Here is a 27,091-nt window from a genome sequence, read left to right as displayed (position 1 = left end):
GAGTCGAGTGAAGATTTGGATAGTAGGCGCAATCTTGGAATGTGACATAAGGGCGGCGATCTTAGATTGTGACATCATGGCTGTCATCTTGGAAAGTGATGTCACAGGTGCCAATTTGGATTGTGATGTTACGGCCGCCATCTCGGATCGTCACGCCACGGCCGACATCTTGGATTGTGAAGTCACTGCCACCATTTTCGAAAAGTGTCCCACTCCCAAACTTTTTACTTTCCGTTACTGTTATATCGCCATCGAGTGCCACACTCTTTTATCTTGAACATTTCGTTACAGTGCCGTAGCTATTTAGAGTACCACTCGCAAATGTTGCACTTACAATTATGGTTGCATCAAACCTTGATCATGAATTTGATCTTCGTATGTAACCTTGACCTTTTACCTTGACTTTGACTTTGACATTTGTCTTTGACCCCGGATGCCATCTTTAGTTCCGCCATTTTGGAATTTACAGTTTTAATTATGACATCATGCCCGCCATATTGAAACTCCGTTATTATTATCCAAAAATCAACATTTTTTTAAATTATTTAATAACCATTTTAATAAAATATTAATAAGTTTCATTCCAGAGTTCTTCACAAAATTTTGAAAGTCGCATTGTAGTATTATTTCCTAAAATCCATTTGCAGATGCGATGGTACACGCCCATAGTATGTAGTCAGTTTCGGGTATGGAGACTATTTATTTGGTGTGCGAATAGTTTCCTACACTAAATGGTGCCAGTAACAGTCTTAAGACGATCGACTAATTCGTTTTGTTCTTCAGTTGTATATAATAGTGTTACGAGTAGAAAATCAGGTTTGGAAATGATAGCCTAATTTATTAAATATACTTTCATTTATTACTCATATTAATACTATTGATTTAATTCAAATACTTAAAATGTCCGTCTACAAATTAATCACTTGTTCATTCAGATGACATTACAATGTCCCCACTGGAGCTCGGCTTGACAGTGGCTCTCCCTGCCATTCATCCCTTACCTCACACTTCTGTCACAACACACAGTCTTGCACTGCTCACTCTCCCGCGCCACGACACAGCCCCGATACCGTAGTTTCCGCACACGAAACCCGTCACTTGTCGACCAGTTATCGCTCGCCAAGATTCACGTGTCTTCTTCACTTCCCTGGCTCCGCGTTTATACCCCTCAGCCCTCTTCTGGAAAGGTCTCGCACCCCTTTGACGTGTCGCATCATCAGGTTCGACCCGACGCCCGAAGTTTCCAGAGAAGTAACGTTCTAGTCACGACACTTCCATGCAGTTGGCCTCTGGAAGTCCGCAGAACCTTCCAGATGGATGGCGAGATCGATGACAAAGCGCCGAGGAAGGAGGTAGCAGGGGAAGGAGGGCAGCTAATCCAGCAAGGATTGTGTTGCGCGACCCCGCGCCCCATCCAGGGAATAATGGCCCGGCTGACTGGCCTGCCTCGGGCCCAGTCTCTAGTACGCTCGTAGCAATAGTATGTCTTGTGGCAAGGTGCTGGTGCTGGTCCGCCTTATTGGATTATGTCATCATGATGGCTGTCTCGGATGACCTTTGGTGACCTCTTACCAAGACCTTGACACCAGTGGAAATTTTGTTTTTCCTTGGCCCCGGCCATCATCATGTTTTTTTTTTTTGTAATGATTTAAAACAATAATTTCAGAGTTTCGTTTAGTTAGAGAATTCCTGTTACCGAATTAGCATTAGCATTAGCATTAGCAGGTGGATTTCACAAAAATTAATTAATCAGGCAAATACTATGCCTTGAGACATCACAGAAACACTATCGTGCAAGACGAACTTCTTTTTCCTTAATGTCAAGCGAAGCCCTCCTTCTTTTGCGATCATGAATGAGCATCCCGCATCCCACATGAAAAATAAATTATGTATACCTCAACACAACACGTGGCAACATCTGTTATTGTAAAAAGAACTTCTTGGCCAAGAGTGTTCTAAAATTAAAAATTAATTCTCGCTGATGGATTACTCAAATTTGTATTTAAGTATCTGTTTCAAAAAACTCAGTATGCATCTGGTATTAGTCTCAGAAGCTAACATGGAACCTAGTTCGTTGCTTGCAGCTGTATCGAAAGGACTCAGGTGTGATTACCGTAGCAAGAAATTTGTTCTGATAAATAGTGTTAGACAACACAATAAGGATGACTGCGTTAAAAACCCACTACGCAAATTGATAAGTTGAGTTCGGTGTAGCAGGCCCAGTTACAAGATACAGGACAACGATGGAGCTACTTTTCTAAAGAAGAATAAGCTTCATTACGACCATAATTTTTCTTGTCTTGAACATAATTTCTTCATAGCTCTTCTGATCTCGACAAAGAACTTAAATTAAAGTACGTTGATGTATTATTTATTTCTGTTTCGCGAGCGCGAATTAAAAGTTAGTTGGTAATTATTTTAGTAAATACAGTAGGCAGGAATTTCAACTTGTTGCCATTAAATGGTTTTTCACATCATTTATTTATAACATTTTTTTTATGAAATTTTTAGCAACAATTTTAGTAAGTTTAAATATTTTGTCACTCTCACTCTTCCTGAAATTTTTGCTTTCTTTTATCTTGTCTACCAGTAACCTGCTTGTTTGCTTCGAGCCAGACCCTGTTGCGGTCGGAGCCGCGGTGAATGGGCAAGTGGTTTTTTCAGAGAATTTTAAAGTGAAATGTTAAATGGTAAAGAAACCACCAACATACAGTCCCATCCCGGGGTTGGGGACGGAAGTTGGTTGCTGCTAGTGTCTGGTCATACTCAGTGCCCAGCAGACTCCAGTAGCAGGACCGTGTCAGTGCCCAGCCGACGCCGGTAGCAGGACCGGTGTCTGTTGTCATACTCAGTGCCCTACAGACTCCAGTAGCAGGACCGTGTCAGTGCCCTGCAGACTCCAGTAGCAGGACTGGTGTCAGTGGCCAGCAGACTCCAGTAGCAGGACCAGTGTCAGTGCCCAGCCGATGCCGGTAGCAGGACCGGTGTCTGTTGTCATACTCAGTGCCCTACAGACTCCAGTAGCAGGACCGTGTCAGTGCCCTGCAGACTCCAGTAGCAGGACTGGTGTCAGTGGCCAGCAGACGCCGGTAGTATGACCGGTGTCAGTGCCCAGCAGACTCCAGTAGCAGGACAGGTGTCAGTGCCCAGCCGACGCCGGTAGCAGGACCGGTGTCTGTTGTCATACTCAGTGCCCTACAGACTCCAGTAGCAGGACCGTGTCAGTGCCCTGCAGACTCCAGTAGCAGGACTGGTGTCAGTGGCCAGCAGACGCCGGTAGCAGGACCGGTGTCTGTTGTCATACTCAGTGCCCTACAGACTCCAGTAGCAGGACCGTGTCAGTGCCCTGCAGACTCCAGTAGCAGGACCGGTGTCAGTGGCCAGCAGACGCCGGTAGTATGACCGGTGTCAGTGCCCAGCAGACTCCAGTAGCAGGACCGGTGTCAGTGCCCAGCCGACGCCGGTAGCAGGATCGGTGTCTGTTGTCATAATCAGTGCCCTACAGACTCCAGTAGCAGGACCGTGTCAGTGCCCTGCAGACTCCAGTAGCAGGACTGGTGTCAGTGGCCAGCAGACGCCGGTAGCAGGACCGGTGTCTGTTGTCATACTCAGTGCCCTACAGACTCCAGTAGCAGGACCGTGTCAGTGCCCTGCAGACTCCAGTAGCAGGACCGGTGTCAGTGGCCAGCAGACGCCGGTAGTATGACCGGTGTCAGTGCCCAGCAGACTCCAGTAGCAGGACCGGTGTCAGTGCCCAGCCGACGCCGGTAGCAGGACCGGTGTCTGTTGTCATACTCAGTGCCCTACAGACTCCAGTAGCAGGACCGTGTCAGTGCCCTGCAGACTCCAGTAGCAGGACCAGTGTCAGTGGCCAGCAGACGCCGGTAGTATGACCGGTGTCAGTGCCCAGCAGACTCCAGTAGCAGGACCGGTGTCAGTGCCCAGCAGACAGCGAGGCAGCCAGGACCTGGCCGCCTGTATCAGAGCCTCCGGTGCGAGTGTGGATGATCTTGATGGCTGCTTGCAGGGTGTGGTGTGTCCATTGGGAAGCTGGGGCCCTCCCTCGGTGCGCAGAGGAGAATTGTGGGCGGAGACGAGGCTGGCTTCGGCAGCTTTCCCTGGCAGGTACATGCCACAAATAACTTCCTACTTTCCAACTTTCATTATGTCTGATTATGGTATCCAAATAATTTCATTGCATCAACACAGGGATTATAAAATACACACCCAAGATGAAGTGTGACAAACATGGGGAAAAAAAATAATTTGGACAAACAAAGAAACATCTCAGTAGAATATAAATGCTAACAGGAAGAGAACTAAACTGAAAACACCATTCATGGCTGAGTTAAGAAAAAATTGCACTTTTAAGAACACAACTATATAAAAATATATCCTCTTCAAAATAACTAAAACATTATAAAATTCAGCATTAGATTTTAAAACAAATTATTTAACTTTTTATTATAAATTTTTGAAAACAAGACCAATAAAACCAAATTCGAAAAAAAAATTGATTCTGGCCAACATAAAAACACATTACTTATTCATACTTACATAACATTAGCTAAATTCTAATTTAAATTACTTGTACACATATCATGTAATCATAATTTTACAAAATTGTTACTACTTATATAATGCTACTATAAGATTTTACCATATTTTTTTATGTACCATAAATTTTTTTCTTATAAATGTACAATTAAATGTAAGTTTTCAATTTAGAACAAATTATGAAATAAGACAAAATAAGTATATCTTGAGTAACACAAACAGAATCATTTTAAAGGTTTATACATATTTATTTTTACTTAATAATTTAAATCTAGACATAGCAACACAGTAAACAGTGGAACCACGCTCTACTGCCATGTTTGTGACATTAGAAATTATCTATCATAACTTCAGTATAGACATTGGAGGCTATGAAAAAACACAACCAACGATTAAAGGTCCAGGCACATCGAATATATTGTGTTACCCTACTCTCTACTCTGTTATTAGAGCCTAAAAGAATAATAAAGTGTGTCAGCAGTAATTAATTTTAATGAGGTGGTAAAAGGTCAAATTTATCAATTATAATAATAGTAAATATGCTTGTAAGCAGAATTATATAACATTTTATAGAACTAGATGTTTGGTAAACAAAATAACTCTCTTATATCATATTGGTGCTGACTTTAATCAAGGACCTTGTACCATAATAATTTTACATATTAAATGCATATAACAAACAAAACATACCATGTGCTCACTTTTTAATATGATGTGCCCTTTGTTGAATAGAAAACAGAAGTTATTATGCTCAGTTGCCTTTTTTATGTAAATAAAAATAAAGACATATCTTTATATTGGTTCAATAAAAATAATAATAAATTTATAGTTGAGTTCTTAAAATTGTGTCTACGTTTTGAAATAAAATTAAAAAAAGAAAAAATATTAAAATAATTCTTAGTTGATAAGAATTTTTAGAGTGCAGAAATATTTCTTTTTCATGAAAAGTCTTAAAACAAAAAAATAAAACTTCACATTGTGATTTAGGGATGTAGAATTTACAAAACCTTAAAAAAAAAAACCTTGCCTTTATTCTCTCGCTGGAGAACAAAAGCCAGAATGATACTCATGGCTCCAAAAAAATAGCAAATAAATAGCACAAAATTAATACTTATTTACTTGTCGATTATTTTGGAATGAAATTAAAACAAATTTTCTGAGAACAAGCTCCTTAAAGAAAATTTTCTTACAATACATGTTCCTAATACCTGCCTAATACCAGGCCAGCCAACAGTGCTGTATACCCCGCTGCACGCTCACAGGAGTATAGCAGTGGCGCCACTGACCTGGCCGGCCGTCGCGAGTGCCGACATTATGGGGCACAGTGTTTAGAGTAGTTTCTATCTTGTCATTTATCTTAACTCGCACTAACTTGAAAAGCCGCTGGTGTGTTTCATACATTTTTTAGGAAAATAACATTAGATGAAGATATCTTTCTATTACAAGTAATTCAAAGGCGAGTGAAAATTAATATTTAGCTTCAGTTATTGTGCTATTTTAAGTCGTTTCCCAAAGTTAGCATATTGTTGTTAGTTTTGATATGGTTTTAAACTTAGCAGCTATGGTCCATTAGATTGACAATTTTTCTACAGCATCTTTTTAGCTTCTTTAACTGATGGAAATATTAATTACACAGAACATTTCGCAGCAAAATAATTTATTCGAGTGAACTTGTCACACTGTAACTTGCTCGAATCGGCATCTGCTGTGTGCCAAACTTATAGAGTGTTGTGTTGAAGACCAGTCGACTCAGACTCCAGTAGTGGCTAATTCTGTGCTCCTTCAACAGGCGTACATTCGCATCGGCTCCAGCAGATGTGGCGGTTCGCTGATAAACAGATACCACGTGGTCACGGCTGGTCACTGTGTCGCCAGGTTAGTTCTGACTTGCAGTGCCACTGTTTCCGCACCAGGACCATTCCCGCACTCACTTGCATGTCGTGCATAAAGGAACCAGATCCCATTATAATAGGATTGTAGCGATCAACAGATACCACGTGGTCATGATTTGACTGAATGTTTCTGAGAGTGCCGGAGAAAGCCGGAGTTTGCCTGAATGTTCCTGAATGTGACGGAGCAGGTAGTGAGTTCCAGAAAGTTTTCCTGGGTGTACCAGAGTTTGCCTTGATGATCCTGAGTGTAACAAAATGGGCCATAGTTTGCCTGAATGTTCCTGAGTGTGCAGAAGAATGCTGGCACATGCATGTTGCAGGGCGGCGGCGCGCCAGGTGCAGGTGACGCTCGGCGACTACGTCATCAACTCGGCGGTGGAACCATTGCCCGCCTACACATTCGGCGTGCGCGAGATACGTGTGCACCCGTACTTCAAGTTCACGCCACAGGCCGACCGCTACGACGTGGCAGTGCTGAAGCTGGACCGTCCTGTGCAGTTCATGCCGCACATCGCGCCTATCTGCCTGCCTGAGAAGAACGAGGACTTCCTGGGCCAGTATGGCTGGGCGGCGGGCTGGGGAGCGCTGCAGGCAGGTGGGTGTAGCATCTTGGCGACAGTCGGCATCAGTCGGTTCAGCTCGGTCGTAATTGTCTGAGGCTGACAGTAGTTACTAGTGGAGTTCATGCCGCACATCGCGCCTATCTGCCTGCCCGAGAATAACGAGGACTTCCTGGGCCAGTACGGCTGGGCGGCGGGCTGGGGAGCGCTGTAGGCAGGTGGGTGTAGCATCTTGGCGACAGTCGGCATCAGTCGGTTCAGCTCGGTCGTAATTGTCTGAGGCTGACAGTAGTTACTAGTGGAGTTCATGCCGCACATCGCGCCTATCTGCCTGCCCGAGAAGAACGAGGACTTCCTGGGCCAGTACGGCTAGGCGGCGGGCTGGGGAGCGCTGTAGGCAGGTGGGTGTAGCATCTTGGCGACAGTCGGCATCAGTCGGTTCAGCTCGGTCGTAATTGTCTGAGGCTGACAGTAGTTACTAGTGGAGTTCATGCCGCACATCGCGCATATCTGCCTGCCCGAGAATAACGATGACTTCCTGGGCCAGTACGGCTGGGCGGCGGGCTGGGGAGCGCTGCAGGCAGGTGGGTGTAGCATCTTGGCGACAGTCGGCATCAGTCGGTTCAGCTCGGTCGTAATTGTCTGAGGCTGACAGTAGTTACTAGTGGAGTTCATGCCGCACATCGCGCCTATCTGCCTGCCCGAGAAGAACGAGGACTTCCTGGGCCAGTACGGCTGGGTGGCGGGCTGGGGAGTGCTGCAGGCAGGTGGGTGTAGTATCTTGGCGACAGTCGGCATCAGTCGGTTCAGCTCGGTCGTAATTGTCTGAGGCTGACAAGAGAAAGAAAGTTAAAGATGAGCCTTTTGATACTTTCAAAACATGAATAAATAAAAGTATAAATGTGTGCCAAGGAAATCCCTAATTTTTGGTACCGAACAATATAATATAAAAATTCAAAGTGGCATAAATACAATAAAGTAAATATTCTAAAAAAACTTTGGCCATACAAACATATTATATATATATATAATACCTAAATTCAAATAGTTTTTTATTAAAATAAATAAACATAAAAGTTATAAACATAGTAAAAAATCAACATAAAATATTTTAAAAGGACATAAGTACAAAATTCTAAATATATTCAAAAGATTATAAATGATGGATTGTTATATTCCCCTGAAAGGGATAAGCTTTCGCCAGTTTTCGTTTAGAGGTAATTTTCCTGAGATATAAGCCTATTTAGTTATTAAAAATATAGTTATTAGTAAGGTGCCTAAGGCGCCCATAGATAAATGATGAATATAACAAACGCTTTAATTTAATAATTAAGTTATTTTTCATTTATGTAGCGTATTTAAAATGTTACTCTATTATTTCACTTCCATTTTGTATTTTATACATATTTTTATGGAGTACCTAAGTTAATATTTGTGATTAATGAAATGTTTGTCTTCAAAATACACGTATCTCTTTGGCGTTACAGAGTTTGTGAGTTGAGTGAATAGCATACCAATAAATGGGATTATATTTGTTCTTGGTCTTCAGGAATGAATAAATATGCGTTCAAATTGTAGTTAAATTATTTCATAATAACACCATGACAAATAATAAGAATATTACATTTATTAATTTACGAAAGTCCAGCCTAGCTCTCCATATAATACTTGTGACACAAATTTTTCGTAATGTTAAACGTATTTGCTAACTTATATTTACAGTTTACAAAACTTAAAAAGCAACCTTGTGCGCTTAAAGATTTAGCGAAAGAGTGCCCTTTGTCGAGTTGAAACACGGCGTCGTCCTCAAGCATCACCGATCTGGTCTTCACTAGGTACTCTTCAATGTGGTTCTTCGCACGCACGATCACTGAACATTCCTGTATACATAAGAAACTTTCGTTGGCTTTTCTCGTTAAATGTTAACTATTTTCAACTAGTTTTATTTTGTCCTAGTCTGATTGACAGCAACAGCAGGGAAATTCACATTAATAAGAGTACCGAAATTAATTTAGTATGTGAACATAGTAGATTATAGCATTTGGAAATAAATTATTTATTACATTACGAAATATCCGTGGGTATGATTATTTTAAAATGGTGTAGAAGTGTTTGATTTCACGTACTAGGTAAATAACACATTTAGGTTTAGTTGATTAGTTTTTTACCTCAATTCAAAACATAACCAGTATAAAAATTTACTGCACGATTTTTTCTTCACAGCGACACAATTTCTTTTCGTGAGCGTGGACTGCATCACTAATAAGTGTAACCTTGGCTGGCAAGACGTATCTTCACCCGCTTGCCTCTTTCCCCGGGCATTCTATACCACTACACACCATTGTTCCCATTCTTCCCACTTCCCTCACCCCCATGCATTGTTCCCCCTCCCCTTAATAGCTCCTCCTGACTATGTTGTTCCAGAAAGTGCCCCCCCCCCCCCCCCCCCTCCTTACCCTCAAGACACGACACGGTAACATTCTTTCCGACAATGAAAGTTTTACACTCAGTGTTAAAACTATAAGTTCCGTGTGCGTGTTTTGAGTCCGATCGTATCAAAACCAAAAGGGTATACGAGAATATTTACTTTACCCAGTCTTGTTTCTTTGAGTATATTTTAAATTTCATTGAAATCATTTGTTGTACATCTTCTAAAATAGACCTGCAATGAGCCATGGAAATTTTCAATACTTAACTGCATATTTAACAACCAATTATTTTTTTAATCTGTTTCTTGATTCAACTATTTATTTGTACACTCGTTACGTTAAATAAACTTCCAATTAACATTCTTTAAAGTTTCTCATTTTATTTTTGGTTGGGCAAAAAATTAATACTATTACAAGGACATAATTAGGTAAAAAAAAATTATGTTAAAAATAACTACAGTATATTTTGCACTAAAAAAGCATAATCAAAAATAAATATGTATTATTAAATTAGTTTCGGCATAATATACTTCATGCACCAATCGCCTTAAATGAACAGAACAGGCCCAAAATAAATGAAAAGGAAACATATCGCAAGTAACAGTTGTTGGTGGATGTGCTGGTGCCTTGCAGGCTCCAGACTGCGGCCCAAGACGCTGCAAGCCGTGGATGTGCCTGTGATCGACAACCGGCTGTGCGAGCGCTGGCACAAGTCAAACGGCATCAACGTCGTCATCTATGAAGAGATGATGTGCGCCGGATATCGCGGCGGAGGCAAGGATTCTTGTCAGGTATGACGTCATTTGTTGGTGCGTTTCAGGTGCAAGTAAAACAACAGACTTTTGCATGATCGTTCAGATTCTGCAGAAAAGATGTGTACCTAAATCCAGCTCGAGTTGTCGTACGCTGCTGTAAAACCGTTGTTCTTTATCATGGACACATATTCCAACATCCATTCCAAAACTCTAAGCGAAATTCTATTGGTCGAAGCGTTTTCATATCTATTTTACTTAAGATTTCAGTTATACTTTATTCGAATTTTGTAGCTGCTAAACATATTAGTGATTTTATAATAATTTTCCAATCACATGCGCCATAGTTTAACTCTCCATATTACGTGAATAATTTTTCCTTTTGCTGTAAATTTTCTGCTATCGTATCACATATGATATTTTCATAAGTATCAAAATAGTTAAATGTAGGATTTATTTTTTTCATCAAGATCTATGTACTAAGTTATAAGAAATATTGCCAATTTGCGTGTTTTTTATGTCCACTATCTTGTGGTTCCTTAAACCTTATAATAATTAAAATATTTCAAATATTAATACTTTTTGTAGAGTTTCGTTCCTTAGATTTTTACTGCAGCTTATCAACATGACCAAACATTTTCTTACCCATATCAGTATTTCTATAAATTAATGTTCTCGGTATTTCAGATAACTGTCTCATTTGTTTAATTCAGAACTAAAATATTGTGAGGCTTCATCCCTTACTTCGTTGCCAGCTGCGGTTTATGCGCAGGGTGATTCTGGTGGCCCGCTGATGATGGAGAAGTCCGGCCGCTGGTTCCTCATCGGCATCGTGTCAGCAGGCTACTCGTGTGCGCAGCGCGGCCAGCCAGGCATCTACCACCGCGTGGCACACACTGCCGACTGGATATCCTATGTGGCGGGCTCGTAGCACCCCCCAGTGCCTGTCTCAGCCACTCGAGCCAGCCAGGCATCTACCACCGCGTGGCACACACTGCCGACTGGATATCCTATGTGGTGGGCTCGTAGCACCCCCCAGTGCCTGCCTCAGCCACTGCCTCAGCCACTCGAGCCAGCCAGGCATCTACCACCGCGTGGCACACACTGCCGACTGGATATCCTATGTGGTGGGCTCGTAGCACCCCCCAGTGCCTGCCTCAGCCACTGCCTCAGCCACTCGAGCCAGCCAGGCATCTACCACCGCGTGGCACACACTGCCGACTGGATATCCTATGTGGTGGGCTCGTAGCAGCCCCCAGTGCCTGCCTCAGTCACTGCCTCAGCCACTCGAGCCAGTCAGGCATCTACCACCGCGTGGCACACACTGCCGACTGGATATCCTATGTGGTGGGCTCGTAGCACCCCCCAGTGCCTGCCTCAGCCACTGCCTCAGCCACTCGAGCCAGCCAGGCATCTACCACCGCGTGGCACACACTGCCGACTGGATATCCTATGTGGTGGGCTCGTAGCAGCCCCCAGTGCCTGCCTCAGCCACTGCCTCAGCCACTCGAGCCAGTCAGGCATCTACCACCGCGTGGCACACACTGCCGACTGGATATCCTATGTGGTGGGCTCGTAGCAGCCCCCAGTGCCTGCCTCAGCCACTGCCTCAGCCACTCGAGCCAGCCAGGCATCTACCACCGCGTGGCACACACTGCCGACTGGATATCCTATGTGGTGGGCTCGTAGCAGCCCCCAGTGCCTGCCTCAGCCACTGCCTCAGCCACTCGAGCCAGCCAGGCATCTACCACCGCGTGGCACACACTGCCGACTGGATATCCTATGTGGTGGGCTCGTAGCAGCCCCCAGTGCCTGCCTCAGCCACTGCCTCAGCCACTCGAGCCAGCCAGGCATCTACCACCGCGTGGCACACACTGCCGACTGGATATCCTATGTGGTGGGCTCGTAGCACCCCCCAGTGCCTGCCTCAGCCACTGCCTCAGCCACTCGAGCCAGCCAGGCATCTACCACCGCGTGGCACACACTGCCGACTGGATATCCTATGTGGTGGGCTCGTAGCACCCCCCAGTGCCTGCCTCAGCCACTGCCTCAGCCACTCGAGCCAGTCAGGCATCTACCACCGCGTGGCACACACTGCCGACTGGATATCCTATGTGGTGGGCTCGTAGCACCCCCCAGTGCCTGCCTCAGCCACTGCCTCAGCCACTCGAGCCAGTCAGGCATCTACCACCGCGTGGCACACACTGCCGACTGGATATCCTATGTGGTGGGCTCGTAGCACCCCCCAGTGCCTGCCTCAGCCACTGCCTCAGCCACTCGAGCCAGCCAGGCATCTACCACCGCGTGGCACACACTGCCGACTGGATATCCTATGTGGTGGGCTCGTAGCACCCCCCAGTGCCTGCCTCAGCCACTGCCTCAGCCACTCGAGCCAGTCAGGCATCTACCACCGCGTGGCACACACTGCCGACTGGATATCCTATGTGGTGGGCTCGTAGCACCCCCCAGTGCCTGCCTCAGCCACTGCCTCAGCCACTCGAGCCAGTCAGGCATCTACCACCGCGTGGCACACACTGCCGACTGGATATCCTATGTGGTGGGCTCGTAGCACCCCCCAGTGCCTGCCTCAGCCACTGCCTCAGCCACTCGAGCCAGTCAGGCATCTACCACCGCGTGGCACACACTGCCGACTGGATATCCTATGTGGTGGGCTCGTAGCACCCCCCAGTGCCTGCCTCAGCCACTGCCTCAGCCACTCGAGCCAGTCAGGCATCTACCACCGCGTGGCACACACTGCCGACTGGATATCCTATGTGGTGGGCTCGTAGCACCCCCCAGTGCCTGCCTCAGCCACTGCCTCAGCCACTCGAGCCAGCCAGGCATCTACCATAAAGTGGTGCAAACCATGGCCACGTTGTCTGGCGAATTCTAAAATACTTGTAACCTTCGGGGCCTATCAGCCACCAACCACAGATTTGATTGGAAGATTCGAGCCTCTACCAGAAGACACTGGTACAGAATATGAAGCACGAAGCCATCACCGCGGTGCATTCTGGACCAGGATGCCCCATGTGGCCAGTTTGTGTCCAGTCCCTAGGGATGCAGCAAGGAGGACCACCAGGCACTCCACAACACTCTGCGCACTCTGCGCACTCTGCGCACTCTGCCCACGCAGCACTGGCCCGCAGCCTCTGCCAGAAGACAGCGGTCCCGTAACTCGAACTTTTTGCTAAAACCCCACTCAGCTTATTGCAAGTTGTGTTCGTCGTCTACTGTTGCTTCTGTTACCGTGTATTCATGCCGTGCATCAGGTATCAGTGATTTCCCAAAAGAGTGGCACAATTTATTATCAACGAAGTGTTAATTAACGTGAATTCGATCGGTTCAAATAATGAACTTACAAAAAAACAGATACTGATATCGACTCAGTTGTACAATTTATTTCATCTGAAAAACCTATAACTTTATACACAAAAAGTGAGAAAATTTTGATGTGTATGGACAGAACAACAAAAGTGTCATTTTACTCACAATTTTGAGAAAATTCACAATCATTGACGTCAGTGCATTAAATTTCGTCAAAGTGATATAATTTGGTTGTAAGTTACCACCTCACACAAAGTATTAAAAAATAAATATTTTATAATGTGACCCTTACCCAATTATGTCTATAAACGAAATAAATTCTATGTAATAGTAGTTATCTAAAATTCAATTATGTTATTATGTTTTTATCTCATTATAAGGTAACTGAAAATTTACAATATAAACACAACATAATTATTTTTAAAATTATTTCAACATATAATAAATTTATGGCATTTCTTTCGCCCCTGAATATTAATTTTATAAATGATATAACTTGAACAAAAAGTATAAATTTGTAATTATAAGAAAACCATATAAGTAAAAATTAATGTATATTTTTTATTTAAAGATTACTTGATACATATTTATGTGAATTTCAAATGTGAAATTATACAAGTGTGCAGCGATAAAATATTTTTCTTGTATGTATTTTTGATTTTACAGCAGATTCAGTGAAGTTTGATCGTGTTTAATTTATTTTAACAAATGTAAAAAAGAAAATAGATATATAAATTAAAGTTGATAGTAATACTGCATATTATATAGTTTCTAAATATATTGTGAACAGTTCAAAATTAATTAATTATATATGTTTTTGAACTGACTATGTTTTATAGTAAAGTTGTTGTGTTTTTCTAGTGTTTTTTTTTTTTTTTACCTATCCATGGTTGTAGTACTTATGAACTTAAACCCTTACAATTTAATGTATGCTGTAGTTTACTAAGTATGTAAATACATAACCCAAAATGTAGTGTACATATTTTTTAAATGTCATTCACTTCAAGCATAGCAACCGATATTATAATTTGGGAACTACAAACGTTTATTTTAATGATACTTTCTGACATTAAGCTCAATTCAACCCTATAGACCATAGAGAGTTTAAACGAGTATATTTCTTAGCTGTCAGAATTTTTACTCCTCTTTTCATTTGTCCAACCTAAAGTAAAACTAGGTCTTGTTCACGGCTGTCGCCCCGATCAACTGCAATGCAATAACAGTTTGCTGTTGTAGAAGGAGGACACCTTCTACATAAAGTCGTTTGACCTCGCAGCGCTTCTTTGCTACCATAGCTAAGAGTTATAAGATACATAATGGATCGCGGATGCAGTTGTATATCTCGCACTGGCACCAGGAGATCTGAGCGACTGCGGCGCGTGAAGGTACACGCTCCCAGGAAGTAATGTTTGAGGCGAATATAATCAACCAAGTCACATTGACAAATCATCAAAAGAAATGTCGTCCGATTGAACTTCTCTAAACAGATTTTGAAGTGTGTGACATTGAAGTGAAGCAGGCTGTTGTTAGCTTATTTATTGTAAACAATGCCATTTCGAAGGCCAAGAAACTTAAAAATGTGGTCATAGTTGGAGAGGATATAGATCTGCTAGTGCTGATGACAAGGTTAGCGCAGTCATTCTTAAGCCTGGGGGAGAGAGAGATAGTTCTGGAGATATGTTCTTCTCTAATAGATCATTTAGGTTCTACCCATACAGTATTCTGCTCAGCCATGCATTTTGTGGATGTGGTAGCACATCGGCCAGCTTAAGTCAAGGCAAAATTAATTATGCAACATTAAGTTTCAGCCATTTTGTAGTTTTATTAAACGGAGTGTCTGCTGACACTCGAGTGGCAGCAGTCAATTCCGTATCGGATTTCACTGCTGCCACTCCGGAAATGATTTACACGTGACCGGAAATCAATTTTTTCACAACTGGAAGATCTCCTAACCACATCACATCGCCATATTGATTTCGCTCTGTGCTTTGTGCTTGCTGCTTGGTTGATTTCGCTCTGTGCTTTGTGCTTGCTGTGTGGTTGCTGCTGTATTTGAATTTGTTAACTTATATTGACTACTGAGTTAATTTGTTTTGCTGTTTTTGTTCGTAAGTACTTAATATAGGTTTTATTCTTTTAAATATTGATTTGCGTACAGTGTGTTGACCATATGTTATCCACATGGTTGGACTCAATAATCGTAATTTTTCATAAACATATTTCTTAAATACTGTTCTTTTAACTTATTGTAATTATTTCAATATTACTTAATAACAATGGAAACGAATCCATAACTGCATCGCCGTATTGATTTCGCTCCGATCTTTGTGCTTGGTGTGTGTGTGTCGTATTTTGAATGTTTAAGCTGGTATTGAGCATTACGCTTAGTTTTTTTTTGTTTTTGTATTTGTTCGTAAGTACTTAATATAGGTTTTATTCTTATAAATATTGATTTGCGTATAGTGTGTTGTCCATTCGTTATCCACGTGGCTGGCAATGACCGGGATTCAATAATCACAGTGGATATACCGATTTCCGTGAATATTTTTGGTCATTGTGGATAGGAACATCGTGAATATTCAAATCATTTTACTTTAAATTTCTAGTTTCAAGGATGGATTGCATTAGTTCAGTTTTATTAAAAATTAGTTCGGTAATTGTTCCGTATCACGTAGGTAGTTTATCCATTGACCCTGATGGCATGATCCTGTTGTACATGATGCCTGCTGTTTTAATTTAGTACATCAAAAGAAATATTACAAATAATGTTAGGAAGTAAACAATCACTTTTGGATTTTTATTTGATCTGATAATAGGTACTATCATATTCATTGCGACTAGTCCCTCTTCCTTTAAAAAATATTAAAATTTCGGGAATACTTTTATTTTATGATACAAAATTCCTCTATTTAACACAACTTGCAGAGATACAAAATTCCAACTCGTTATTGCCGTTTATTAATTAAGATACCTGTACATTGATGCGGCCGTCCCAATTTTATTACCGAAATTATTACCGTTGGGTGTGCAACAGTATTTTAGGTAGTGCATGTAGCTGACCTAACCTAGCAAACTGCCCAGACTATTTTTCAGTACCTATTTTGAATCTTGCTAACCCAGCCTATTCAACTGATAGAACTATTTTACAGTTTTTCTTATCTAACCTAATGTAAATAATATTTAAAACTGTAAATGTTAGCTATCTGCAAACTAGTTTCAATAAATGTTTTGTAACTGAACATAATAAGGAAACTAAAAAAAAATTTCCTTGTGTAATAATGTATTTATGTGGTTCCTATAAGTTACATATTAAAAAAGAATAAAGGGCCAATTAAAATGAAGCCCACCATTTAAGGTTAGTGATTTTTAAAATGATCATATTAATCCAACTAACCTCAATAATTCATTTTTAGACTAACCTGTAATATTTATTGATTTAGCTAACCTAGAATATAAAATTTACCCTGAAACTCTATTGTCTAACCTCGGAGATAACCACGATGGCAATATTTATCGTTATATAAGTCATAGATATGCCAATGCTGATGTGCGGAACTCTTGCCCTGTGTGTTGGCCATCTGTGGTTCTGCCTGCTGCGGTACATATGGCGGCAGGAATCCATAAATTTACAGTGATAAACGTGTACTTTCTTGTTGTGTCCAACATTTAAGTCTTACAATTATTGTTGGTGGGCATGTTACAAATTTTAATAAGAAATAGCTCACATTTGCTTAAAACAGTGCATAACATTGTTAGCATGTCAACCATACATACTGAGACATCTTTTAATGTAACAATTTAATCAACTGCATAAATGTATTAAAAGCTATCATTTCTGCAACTCATGGAACAGATAGAATAAATAAATTACATCAAATAAGATATAGGCCCTAGACCCATTCTACATTGGCGCTGAAATGGAGACAGATGTCTCAGAACTTTTCACTGTCATCTTCTGCTTCCACAATTTATGGAAACTTAACTGATAAGATTGCTCTTCAACCTTACCAAATATTTTAATTGAAAAAAATTCTTCCAAACCATTGCATGGGCAAAGTTTACATACATATTTAAAATAAATGACTATTAATTGAACACTAGATTGTCTTGTACTTCGGATAATTTTTTAACATGTTTATGACAGCAGCCAAGTACTCATGTTCTATTGGGTGCGTGGAGCAACGTAAACAGAACTCAGATTGCCGAGTTAATCCTTGCGGGTCATTTTCAATCTGCGTGCTACTATTCTGTGAGATCTGATTGTGTGAACCATCTCTGTTTCCATGTCATTGTATAACGGGCCTAAATAAACAGAAAATTACATTTTCTAAACTAATGAATACAGCGACACATAAATTTTTTTAGTGTGCTTGTTTAAAATAAAATTGATTTCGGTAATTTTCTTACATCAAGACTTTTCTGGAAATGAACTTAATAATAAATATCTGAAAATACTTTTTTCGAGTACTAGAAATTTATTGTATTTCCCTGAAAACAGCATCTTTGTATTCACTTTTTTCTTGGAAATCACTGTATATATCTTAAATTACAATACATAAACAGTGCCGTAGCTGTTAATATATTATAATTATATGGTAATTATCTCGACTAGTCCCTCTTTAAAAAAATATTAAAAATTTGGAAATACTTTTATTTTTTGCTACAAAATTTCCTCTATTTAACCCTACTTGCGGAGATACAAAATTCCAACACGTTTAGGAGAAGTCGCCGTTTATTTATTAACATACCTGTACTTTGCTGCGGCAACCGCCATATTTTTTGTTTGCTGCGTGGGTTCTTGTATGTTTATTTTGGACAACTCATGATTAATGGTCGATTAGGTACAGTTAGCTACATTATAAATACTTTAAAACATTGTGGACGGTTGATTTGGTTAGTATAGCTACATTTAAAGTACTGTAAAATAAACACGAACCCGTGCGGCAAACAAAAAATATGGCAACGGCCGCAACAATGTACCGGTATTGAAATGTTTAAACGGCGCATTCTCTTTAACGTTTCCTCAGACGAGACTAAATAGTACATATTTTGAATTATCCAATAGAAACCTTTCTATAAAAAACAATTTACTGCTACATCCAAGGTGATTAGACAACACTGTGCTATTTTGTCACTTGTAAGGTAAATTACCTATTGCATTCATACACCGTTTTTAGTAAGCAAGTAAAAGTACGTACAATTCATTTTGTACGTCATGATCACAATTCATATTACAAATAACATCGTAAGAATAAACCTTTATATGAAATTACAGTACCTACTTTAATATACTTAAAACCATTGTGGACTGTTAGATTATTAGAGCTACATTAAAATAATGTGAAATTGTGTGAATGGTTTGCTAGGTCTGGATACCTATATATTATATTGTTAATTCGTAATCAACCATTTATAATGATTTGAGAGTATTTTCAATTTCGCTAATCTTACCTAATCATCCGTCCTCAATGTTTTAAAGTATTTATAATGTAGCTAACCTAACCTAATCGACCATTAGTTATTTTGAGTTTAAAACAAACATACAAGGACCCACATGGCGGGAAAAAAATATGGCGACGGCCGCACCAATGTACAGGTATGTTAATGTATAAACGGCAATATCTACTAAACAAGTTGGAATTTCGTATCTCCGCAAGTTGTGTTAAATGGAGGAAATATTGTAATATAATATAAAAGTATTCCCAAATTTTTAATATTTTTTTAAGGAAGAGGACTAGTCGAGATAATTAACAATTATATATATAAAACACTATAATTTATGTAGAACTACAGGATCGTAGACCTAAGATTCACAACATTCTGTTGTGAGATTGATCATTTAGTTTAGGTTAGTAGTGTAAGCAAAAAATGGTGGCGGCGGCATCATTGGACAGGTATTGTATTGTATGCTGTAAACAGGAATTTCTACTGAATGTAGAAATGTCTTTAGACCTCGAAAAAAATATTTTTTTATTTATTTTATTACGTATTTAACTACGGAAAAGTCACGGCACAAGAACTTTTACCTTTTTTTCAATTGATCTGCTAATTACTAGTCTTATTTTAGTTGCCTCATTTGTAGCAAAATATAGCTAGTTGAACCAGTTCAAAAAGTAAATGGTTCATAGGTTGTATAGGAATATTTACTGACCTATTTTCTTTTGCAGTTTCAGATGGCGCTGATCATTGGGGATTCTCAGGTCAAGTACCTGAACCAGTATCTTTGGGATGGAATTACTTGCATTCCTAAACCAGGGTACAAGGTTCAGGATCTTGTGCCGATTATTGAAGAGGTTGGACCTTACTTCAATAAAGTAGTCCTCCATTGCGGAACCAACAATGTGCTGAGCGAGGATGCAGAGACCATCGTCGACCATATTTTGAATTTTGCAGAGACCTTGAAGAGGGTAAATTCGTATGCTACACTGATGGTGTCAGGCATCCTACCAAGGAAAATGAATGGCTACCGCTGTGAAACATCTGGCCAGCGTGTTGCTGGGATGAATGCCAAGTCAGCTTGCGTAAACGATATGCTGCGACAGTGTTTGCCAAACATGGAGGTAATGTTCATTGAACTGTGGGATTTCTTTTTGCAGCCTGGAATGATTTCTTTTGATGGACTTCACATCACGGCTCAAGGTTGCAAGTTGCTGTGCAGATCCTATGGGAAGTTTTGCAAGAGTAAGGTGCCCATCAAATTGTCTGTTCCTACAGAACAAAATGTTGCTGTTGTTTCCAGGATTACTACAATTTCTAGTAAGCAGCAAGGGGTCGCGGAATTTTTACCTTCTAATGAAGACTTTCCTTCCCTGGAAGAATCTTGTACACAGAAGCGTTTTGTACCCTCTCAGGTTCCAAAAGTCAAAAAACTACCTGCTTTTCAGAGAATGTCTCAGCGTTTGAAGGTTTTGCCTAGCCAGTTTACTTCAATTTCTTGTGTACCTTGTGTAGTCCAGAATTCCTTTGCCCCAGTAAATCCTGTTGTGCCATCAGCTGTTGAGTCTCTTAAAAGCAATTTTCAGGTTCCTGTGTGTACCCCATCTTCTGGACAGTCATCATCTCAGGCTAAAGTGTCTGGGCCACTACACAACATATCTTCTGCACCTCATTCACCACTGCCATCTTTTCAGCACAGTGCTTCAAAAAGGTTTTTTCGCCCAGTTCTGCCATGTATTGAATCATTTGTCCATGAAAACAAGTTTAATGTTTTGAATTCTGTAACAGAGAACGAAGATGCCAGCATGTTTGAAAGTAGTTTTGGTGGTAAAAAGTGCAGTAAAAAGATGAAAGATTGTAGGTTTAAGAATAGTGTAAATCCAAGGAAAGTTCGGAGCCGTCTGGTTGGAGGGGGAGCCACTTAATTATCAGAAGGTGTATCGTTCAGTAGTTATAAGGAATTTACAGAGGTTTATGAACAGTGGTTAGAAGAAGGACATCATCCAATGAGAGTGAACCATTCTGTAAGAAGTCCTGGTGGTGGTGATGATAATATTCCTTATGTGCAGGTAAAATATGTGTGTAAACATTTTGGTAAGCCTAGGATTAGAGGTAATGATGTTCGGCCAAATCAAAAGTATAATGCCAAAGGTTGCCCTGTACATCTAAAAATTATTTATAATAATAAGCTGAAATGTTATGTTGTGCGTAGTATGATTGATTGCCATAATCATGAAACTGGTCCAGATGTCATTATGCATTATCCTGATCAAAGATTACTTGATAAGGGGGAACAAGAGGCAATTGCCCCTTTAATCAAATATAACATGGGCACGAAAGAATTGAGACAGTTTATTGGGGATGAAAGTGGGAAAATGTTACAGAGTAAGGATGTTCACAATTTACGTCAGCGGGCAAAAGAGAATATTGTTGATGGGCGCAGTCAGGCAGCTTTGTTGGTAGATGAGCTAACGAAACTGCAAGAGGAAATTGGCTAATCAGTTCATATAGAAACTGATGAAAATAATGAATTACTTTTTCTTGTAATGCAAACTAGTTTTATGAAAAATTTAGCTAGTAAATACAGTGATGTTTTGATGATAGATGGTACTTACAAGGTTAATGCTGAAGGTTATCCATTATATTGCGTTTTGTGTGAGGATGGGAAAGGGCATGGAAAACCTATTAGTTATGTGTTTGTCAGAAATGAAACAGAAGTAGTTCTTAGTAAAGCTTTTGTCAAAGTTTTGGACCTGAATCCTAACATGTTAAATTGCAAAGTAATGATAATGGACAAAGACAGGGTAGAAATGAATATAGTGTCAAAAATGCTCCCCCAATGCAAAATTATTTTATGCTCCTTTCATGTCTTGAAGGCTTTCAAAGAAAAAGTTGCGTCGTTAGATTGTACGAGAGAGAAGAAGGCACAGGTGGCGGCATGCTTGAAGCAGCTTCTTTATTCTTCGACAGAAGATTCTTATAACACTAATTTTCAGGTTTTGTTAAATGTTGCCCCTTCTGAATTTATGCAATACTATATTATAAACTGGGATAAATGTAAAGAGCTTTGGGTGTTTGCTTTCAGAAGGAAGGAGTTGACTTTAGGTAATAATACAAATAACAGACTGGAAAGCCATAACCAAAAGCTGAAACAGTATTTGAAGTCAAGCATGCATTTACCTGAGGCAGTGAAGGCACTATGTGATTTCATACGAGTTTTGGAAGTCAATTTTTCTCAAGAAGCTTTCAAAGAAATGAAGACTCATATTAATAAGAATTTTTCTGATAATATTCATTTACAGATATCTTCTCATTGCACTGTCGAAGCCACCAAATTAATATGTAGGCAGCTGGAAAAGTCTAAACAAGAAATGATATATGCTAATGGTAATGTGTCTTTTAATGGCTTCAGCTACTGTATAAGCAATAACTTTACAGTATGCAGTTGCACATTTTTTTCACAGTATTCTTTGCCTTGTGCACATTTGTTGTTTGCCAGAAGAGCTTGTGGAATGTGTGTATTTTCAGAAGATACTGTCAGCAGTAGATGGAAGAAAGATACATTTGTGGGTTCTTTGCCATCTTCTCAGAGTGAAATGTCTGTTTCCACATCTGTTGTTGAGAAAACACTGCTGAGAAAGCCTCTTTCCGAAAGAGAGAAATATAACTTGGCTCTTTCCCATTTGAAACCAATTGCTTCTTTCATTGCGACATTAGGTGTAAAACAGTTCAATGACTGCATCAACAAGACCAATGAATTCTTTGGACAGCTACTACAAGATTTCCGGAGTTCCAGCATGCACTTACCAGAACATAATTCTGTAGTTACTGATGGCAGTATTGGTTCCCCCCAACATGTCTCTGTTAATAGTCTTGCTAGTAGTTTCTGTGAAAATAATAATTTCAGCTGCCCAACAGACGCTTCTTTGCTGCATGATGAGTTGGGAGAGTTTTTAAAGTTTACAGGTTCAAGTGTTCCCAGTGAAGAAAGTAATTTTTGTGAAAATGTTTCCTCTGCATCCACTTTACCTCTAACTGTATCTTCTTCCTTTAGTGTTAATGATAAGACTAAGTTTCAGTATGTGGATTGTCTACCAGAATCTAGGTATGATTCCGTTCTTTCTGAGCCAAACCTTTGTGAAAATATTTTGCAGAAAAGCTTCAGTAGTAGTTTAATTGGAGATCCTAATGGATATGGTAATGAACCACAAAGTTTTGATAGTCTAGAAAGTCAATTCACTGGTAAAAATTTGTCAAGTATTAGAAATCAATTAATTATTCCTAAAGTTGTGAAGCGTAGGGGCCGTCCTAAGGGGTCTAGAACTCCTTTCCAAATTTTTCCACATACATCTAGGAAACGTAAGCTAGTCACCATCCCAGAAGTTTAAGATGTAGATGATCCACATCAGGAAGCCTGCATTAAAGAAGATTTAAAGAGGTCTCGAACTCCTCAAATATTTCAACATTATTCTAGGAAATGTGAGCTGGCCACCATCCCAGAAGTGAAAGACGTAGATGACCCACCTCCAGAAGCCTGCATTCCGGAAAACCCAGTTACCTGTAAATACATTCAAAGTTCTTTGAAAATCCTTTCATCTAGAGAATGGTTGGACGATACAGTAGTTGCTTGTGCTCAGAAGTTGCTTAAGCAACAGTATCCTTTTGTTAATAGTTTGCAGGATACTCTTTTGGGTACTGTTTTACAGTTTCAGAATGCAGATCAGCCGTGGGTACAAGTTATCTATTGCAATAAACACTGGGTTACCATCTCTGCTATTGAATGTCCAGAAGGTTATGTGGATGTGTTTGATTCTAAGTTCTATTCTAAAAATCGAAGTGTTGTAGAGCTGATTACTGTGCAGGCAGCTGAACTCATGAAATTCAGGGGCCGTAAAATAACACTACACTATCAAGTCCCCCAAGAACAGAAGGGCTCTGATGACTGTGGCCTTTTTGCAATTGCCAGAGCGGTAGCTTTATGTAATGGATTCTCAATGCATGGTCGAGCTTTTGTGCAGGCACAGATGAGGTCACATCTGCTTAAATGTTTGCAGGAGGGCTCCATTGAACCTTTTCCTACAGTTCCTGTAAGACAGAAAACTTTTTCCACTGAAATTAAGTGTAACATATTTTGTGTTTGCAGGTTGCCCCATTCACGAAGCACAAACTTCAAAACTTTAAATGCTATGGTGCAGTGTGATAGTTGTAAAGAATGGTACCACTTAAGCTGTCTCAATAAGGTTATTGATGTTGATGAAAAGGACATGTGTAATTTGTGTGATTTGTAATAATGTTGCTCATATGTATTTTTTTACTCTTAGGTTCTCACCAGGTACCACCTTGAATAAAAAGTTTGCCTTATGTCTCCCCCATATCTGATCTTTGTAAGGCGTTTGATATTGTAGGATTTCATTTTATTTAATTACCACCAGGATGTGAGATATGCAGAGCTATGTTCACAGTGATTGGACTATCAATGCCATACATGCCTACAGTTTAAAGTTTACACGGCCTATACAATTCAAAATGGTCCGAAGCACGCAGGTATATGTACAATCCCCTCGGGTTCACTGCCTGTGTTCTTAGGGCTGACTCCCTATGCCTGAAGGGCGCGACCCGCCTGGTAGGTTTCACCTGCAGTGCCGGCCGCGTTTCGGAAAGGCATGGGATTTTGAATCATAATAATAAAATACACTCCTACCTCACCACTTAATAATAGCCAATTAATTCTCTTAACTTCTCTGCAAATCTCTCTCCTAGCTAATTCAAAATGGTCCGAAGCACGCAGGTGTAGGTTTTGGCTCCCGGGAGATTCACTGCCTGTGTTGTTAGGGCTGACTCCCTATGCCTGAAGGGCGAGACCCGCCTGGCAGGCTTCACCTCCAGTGCCGGCCGCGTTTCGGAAGGCATGGGATTTTGAATTAACAAAGCTAGTTCCGTAAACTTATCATCACCTAATAAATATCTTTTCCGTTCCCTGGGGTACGTAAAATTTTACAGCCACACCACTACAACACACGCGACAATCCACACACACGTCGTAGCACCTTGTCAAGGCAGAATCATGCAGGTGAACTGGTAGAGGGAGCTGCCCCAGCCCTCGCTGGGGATCCGGGCCGAGAGGCATGCATGCCTGTCAGGGCAGGGCTCTGGGGGCATGTACAGTAGTTTTAAGTCTATATTTAATATAAAAAATAAAATTAAAAAAATTTAAAATATATAAAATAAAACAAATTTTGGACGAGGGCATTTCTCTGCCCAAATAATAATAAAATAGGACGACCTTCATTGGGAATACAATCCACTAACTCCACTTTTTTTTTAACAGGTTATAGCAGACAACAGCCAGGGGGCTAGGTACAGCAATACTGGCTTAGTCTAACTTTGACAGAGCTATTTTGGAACGCAATAGTTCGGTCCCTAAGGCTGCCAGAAGTTTACTAATCCATGTAATTTCTTTTACCGTTCACCAACACGACCACACGATTATATGCCTGAACTACCTGTTACATGCACTAATGGGCTAACTACCCATGCATGTTCTGTGTTCCCAGGGGTTCGGAGGAGCGGCTCGCACAGCTTTACACTACACGCCACACCCGAGTTTAACTAGGTCACTTGATATTACAGCACACTGACAAGCCTCTAATGCACACCAACACGACACTACATCACGCCAGTTAGCCAATCTGACTGGTGGGGAGCTTCACTCCCCCGCCAAATTAGGTACACGTAACTTTTCTAGGATTACACAACCTACCAGCGCACACACAGGCCCATGTGCCAAACCTATCCCACAAGACACGCACCCCCGCCGTCGATTCAAATTATTTTTCACCAGTGTGGGGTGCACCTGATTTACTATGCACTTAGCGAGTTATAGAAACTTCTGTTTCTGGCCTCGCCCACGCTTACTGCCCCGGATGGCAATATGATGAATCGGCGGCGTAGTTATTTACATTTTACCTTTTGGTATCAAAGCGTAGTATAATGCATGCAGTTAATTAATAATTTTCAACATTTAATAATGAAAATAATGAATTACTTTTTCTTGTAATGCAAACTAGTTTTATGAAAAATTTAGCTAGTAAATACAGTGATGTTTTGATGATAGATGGTACTTACAAGGTTAATGCTGAAGGTTATCCATTATATTGCGTTTTGTGTGAGGATGGGAAAGGGCATGGAAAACCTATTAGTTATGTGTTTGTCAGAAATGAAACAGAAGTAGTTCTTAGTAAAGCTTTTGTCAAAGTTTTGGACCTGAATCCTAACATGTTAAATTGCAAAGTAATGATAATGGACAAAGACAGGGTAGAAATGAATATAGTGTCAAAAATGCTCCCCCAATGCAAAATTATTTTATGCTCCTTTCATGTCTTGAAGGCTTTCAAAGAAAAAGTTGCGTCGTTAGATTGTACGAGAGAGAAGAAGGCACAGGTGGCGGCATGCTTGAAGCAGCTTCTTTATTCTTCGACAGAAGATTCTTATAACACTAATTTTCAGGTTTTGTTAAATGTTGCCCCTTCTGAATTTATGCAATACTATATTATAAACTGGGATAAATGTAAAGAGCTTTGGGTGTTTGCTTTCAGAAGGAAGGAGTTGACTTTAGGTAATAATACAAATAACAGACTGGAAAGCCATAACCAAAAGCTGAAACAGTATTTGAAGTCAAGCATGCATTTACCTGAGGCAGTGAAGGCACTATGTGATTTCATACGAGTTTTGGAAGTCAATTTTTCTCAAGAAGCTTTCAAAGAAATGAAGACTCATATTAATAAGAATTTTTCTGATAATATTCATTTACAGATATCTTCTCATTGCACTGTCGAAGCCACCAAATTAATATGTAGGCAGCTGGAAAAGTCTAAACAAGAAATGATATATGCTAATGGTAATGTGTCTTTTAATGGCTTCAGCTACTGTATAAGCAATAACTTTACAGTATGCAGTTGCACATTTTTTTCACAGTATTCTTTGCCTTGTGCACATTTGTTGTTTGCCAGAAGAGCTTGTGGAATGTGTGTATTTTCAGAAGATACTGTCAGCAGTAGATGGAAGAAAGATACATTTGTGGGTTCTTTGCCATCTTCTCAGAGTGAAATGTCTGTTTCCACATCTGTTGTTGAGAAAAC

The 27,091-nt window shown here is 40.5% G+C and overlaps 2 protein-coding genes across 3 annotated transcripts in view; both read left to right on the top strand.

Moving 5' to 3' along the window:
• The window catches only part of LOC134534503 (serine proteinase stubble-like), a 46,281-nt gene extending 31,907 nt beyond the window's left edge, over positions 1 to 14,374 (top strand). The window contains exons 4-8 of the mRNA XM_063372981.1: positions 4,028 to 4,125; positions 6,347 to 6,432; positions 6,770 to 7,044; positions 10,072 to 10,229; positions 10,963 to 14,374. Coding sequence (XP_063229051.1) covers positions 4,028 to 4,125; positions 6,347 to 6,432; positions 6,770 to 7,044; positions 10,072 to 10,229; positions 10,963 to 11,121 — 776 coding nt within the window. The 3' untranslated portion in view covers positions 11,122 to 14,374. The remainder of the gene's footprint in view (positions 1 to 4,027; positions 4,126 to 6,346; positions 6,433 to 6,769; positions 7,045 to 10,071; positions 10,230 to 10,962) is intronic.
• Positions 14,375 to 15,443: 1,069 nt separating this feature from the next.
• On the top strand, positions 15,444 to 25,976 carry LOC134534387 (uncharacterized). Of its 2 annotated transcripts, none has more exons than XM_063372849.1 (2): positions 15,444 to 15,625; positions 19,685 to 25,976. In XM_063372849.1, the coding sequence occupies exon 2, from the start codon at positions 21,500 to 21,502 to the stop codon at positions 23,339 to 23,341; it is 1,842 nt and encodes a 613-aa protein (XP_063228919.1). In that variant the 5' UTR covers positions 15,444 to 15,625; positions 19,685 to 21,499; the 3' UTR covers positions 23,342 to 25,976. The 2 variants fall into 2 exon arrangements, with proteins under 2 accessions (XP_063228919.1, XP_063228920.1); XM_063372850.1 differs by having other exon boundaries at positions 15,449 to 15,625.
• The last annotated feature ends 1,115 nt before the right edge of the window (positions 25,977 to 27,091 follow it).

This window comes from Bacillus rossius, chromosome 7 (assembly GCF_032445375.1).
Source record: "Bacillus rossius redtenbacheri isolate Brsri chromosome 7, Brsri_v3, whole genome shotgun sequence".
NCBI lineage: Eukaryota > Metazoa > Arthropoda > Insecta > Phasmatodea > Bacillidae > Bacillus > Bacillus rossius.
This window is presented reverse-complemented; position numbering and strand designations above follow the sequence as displayed.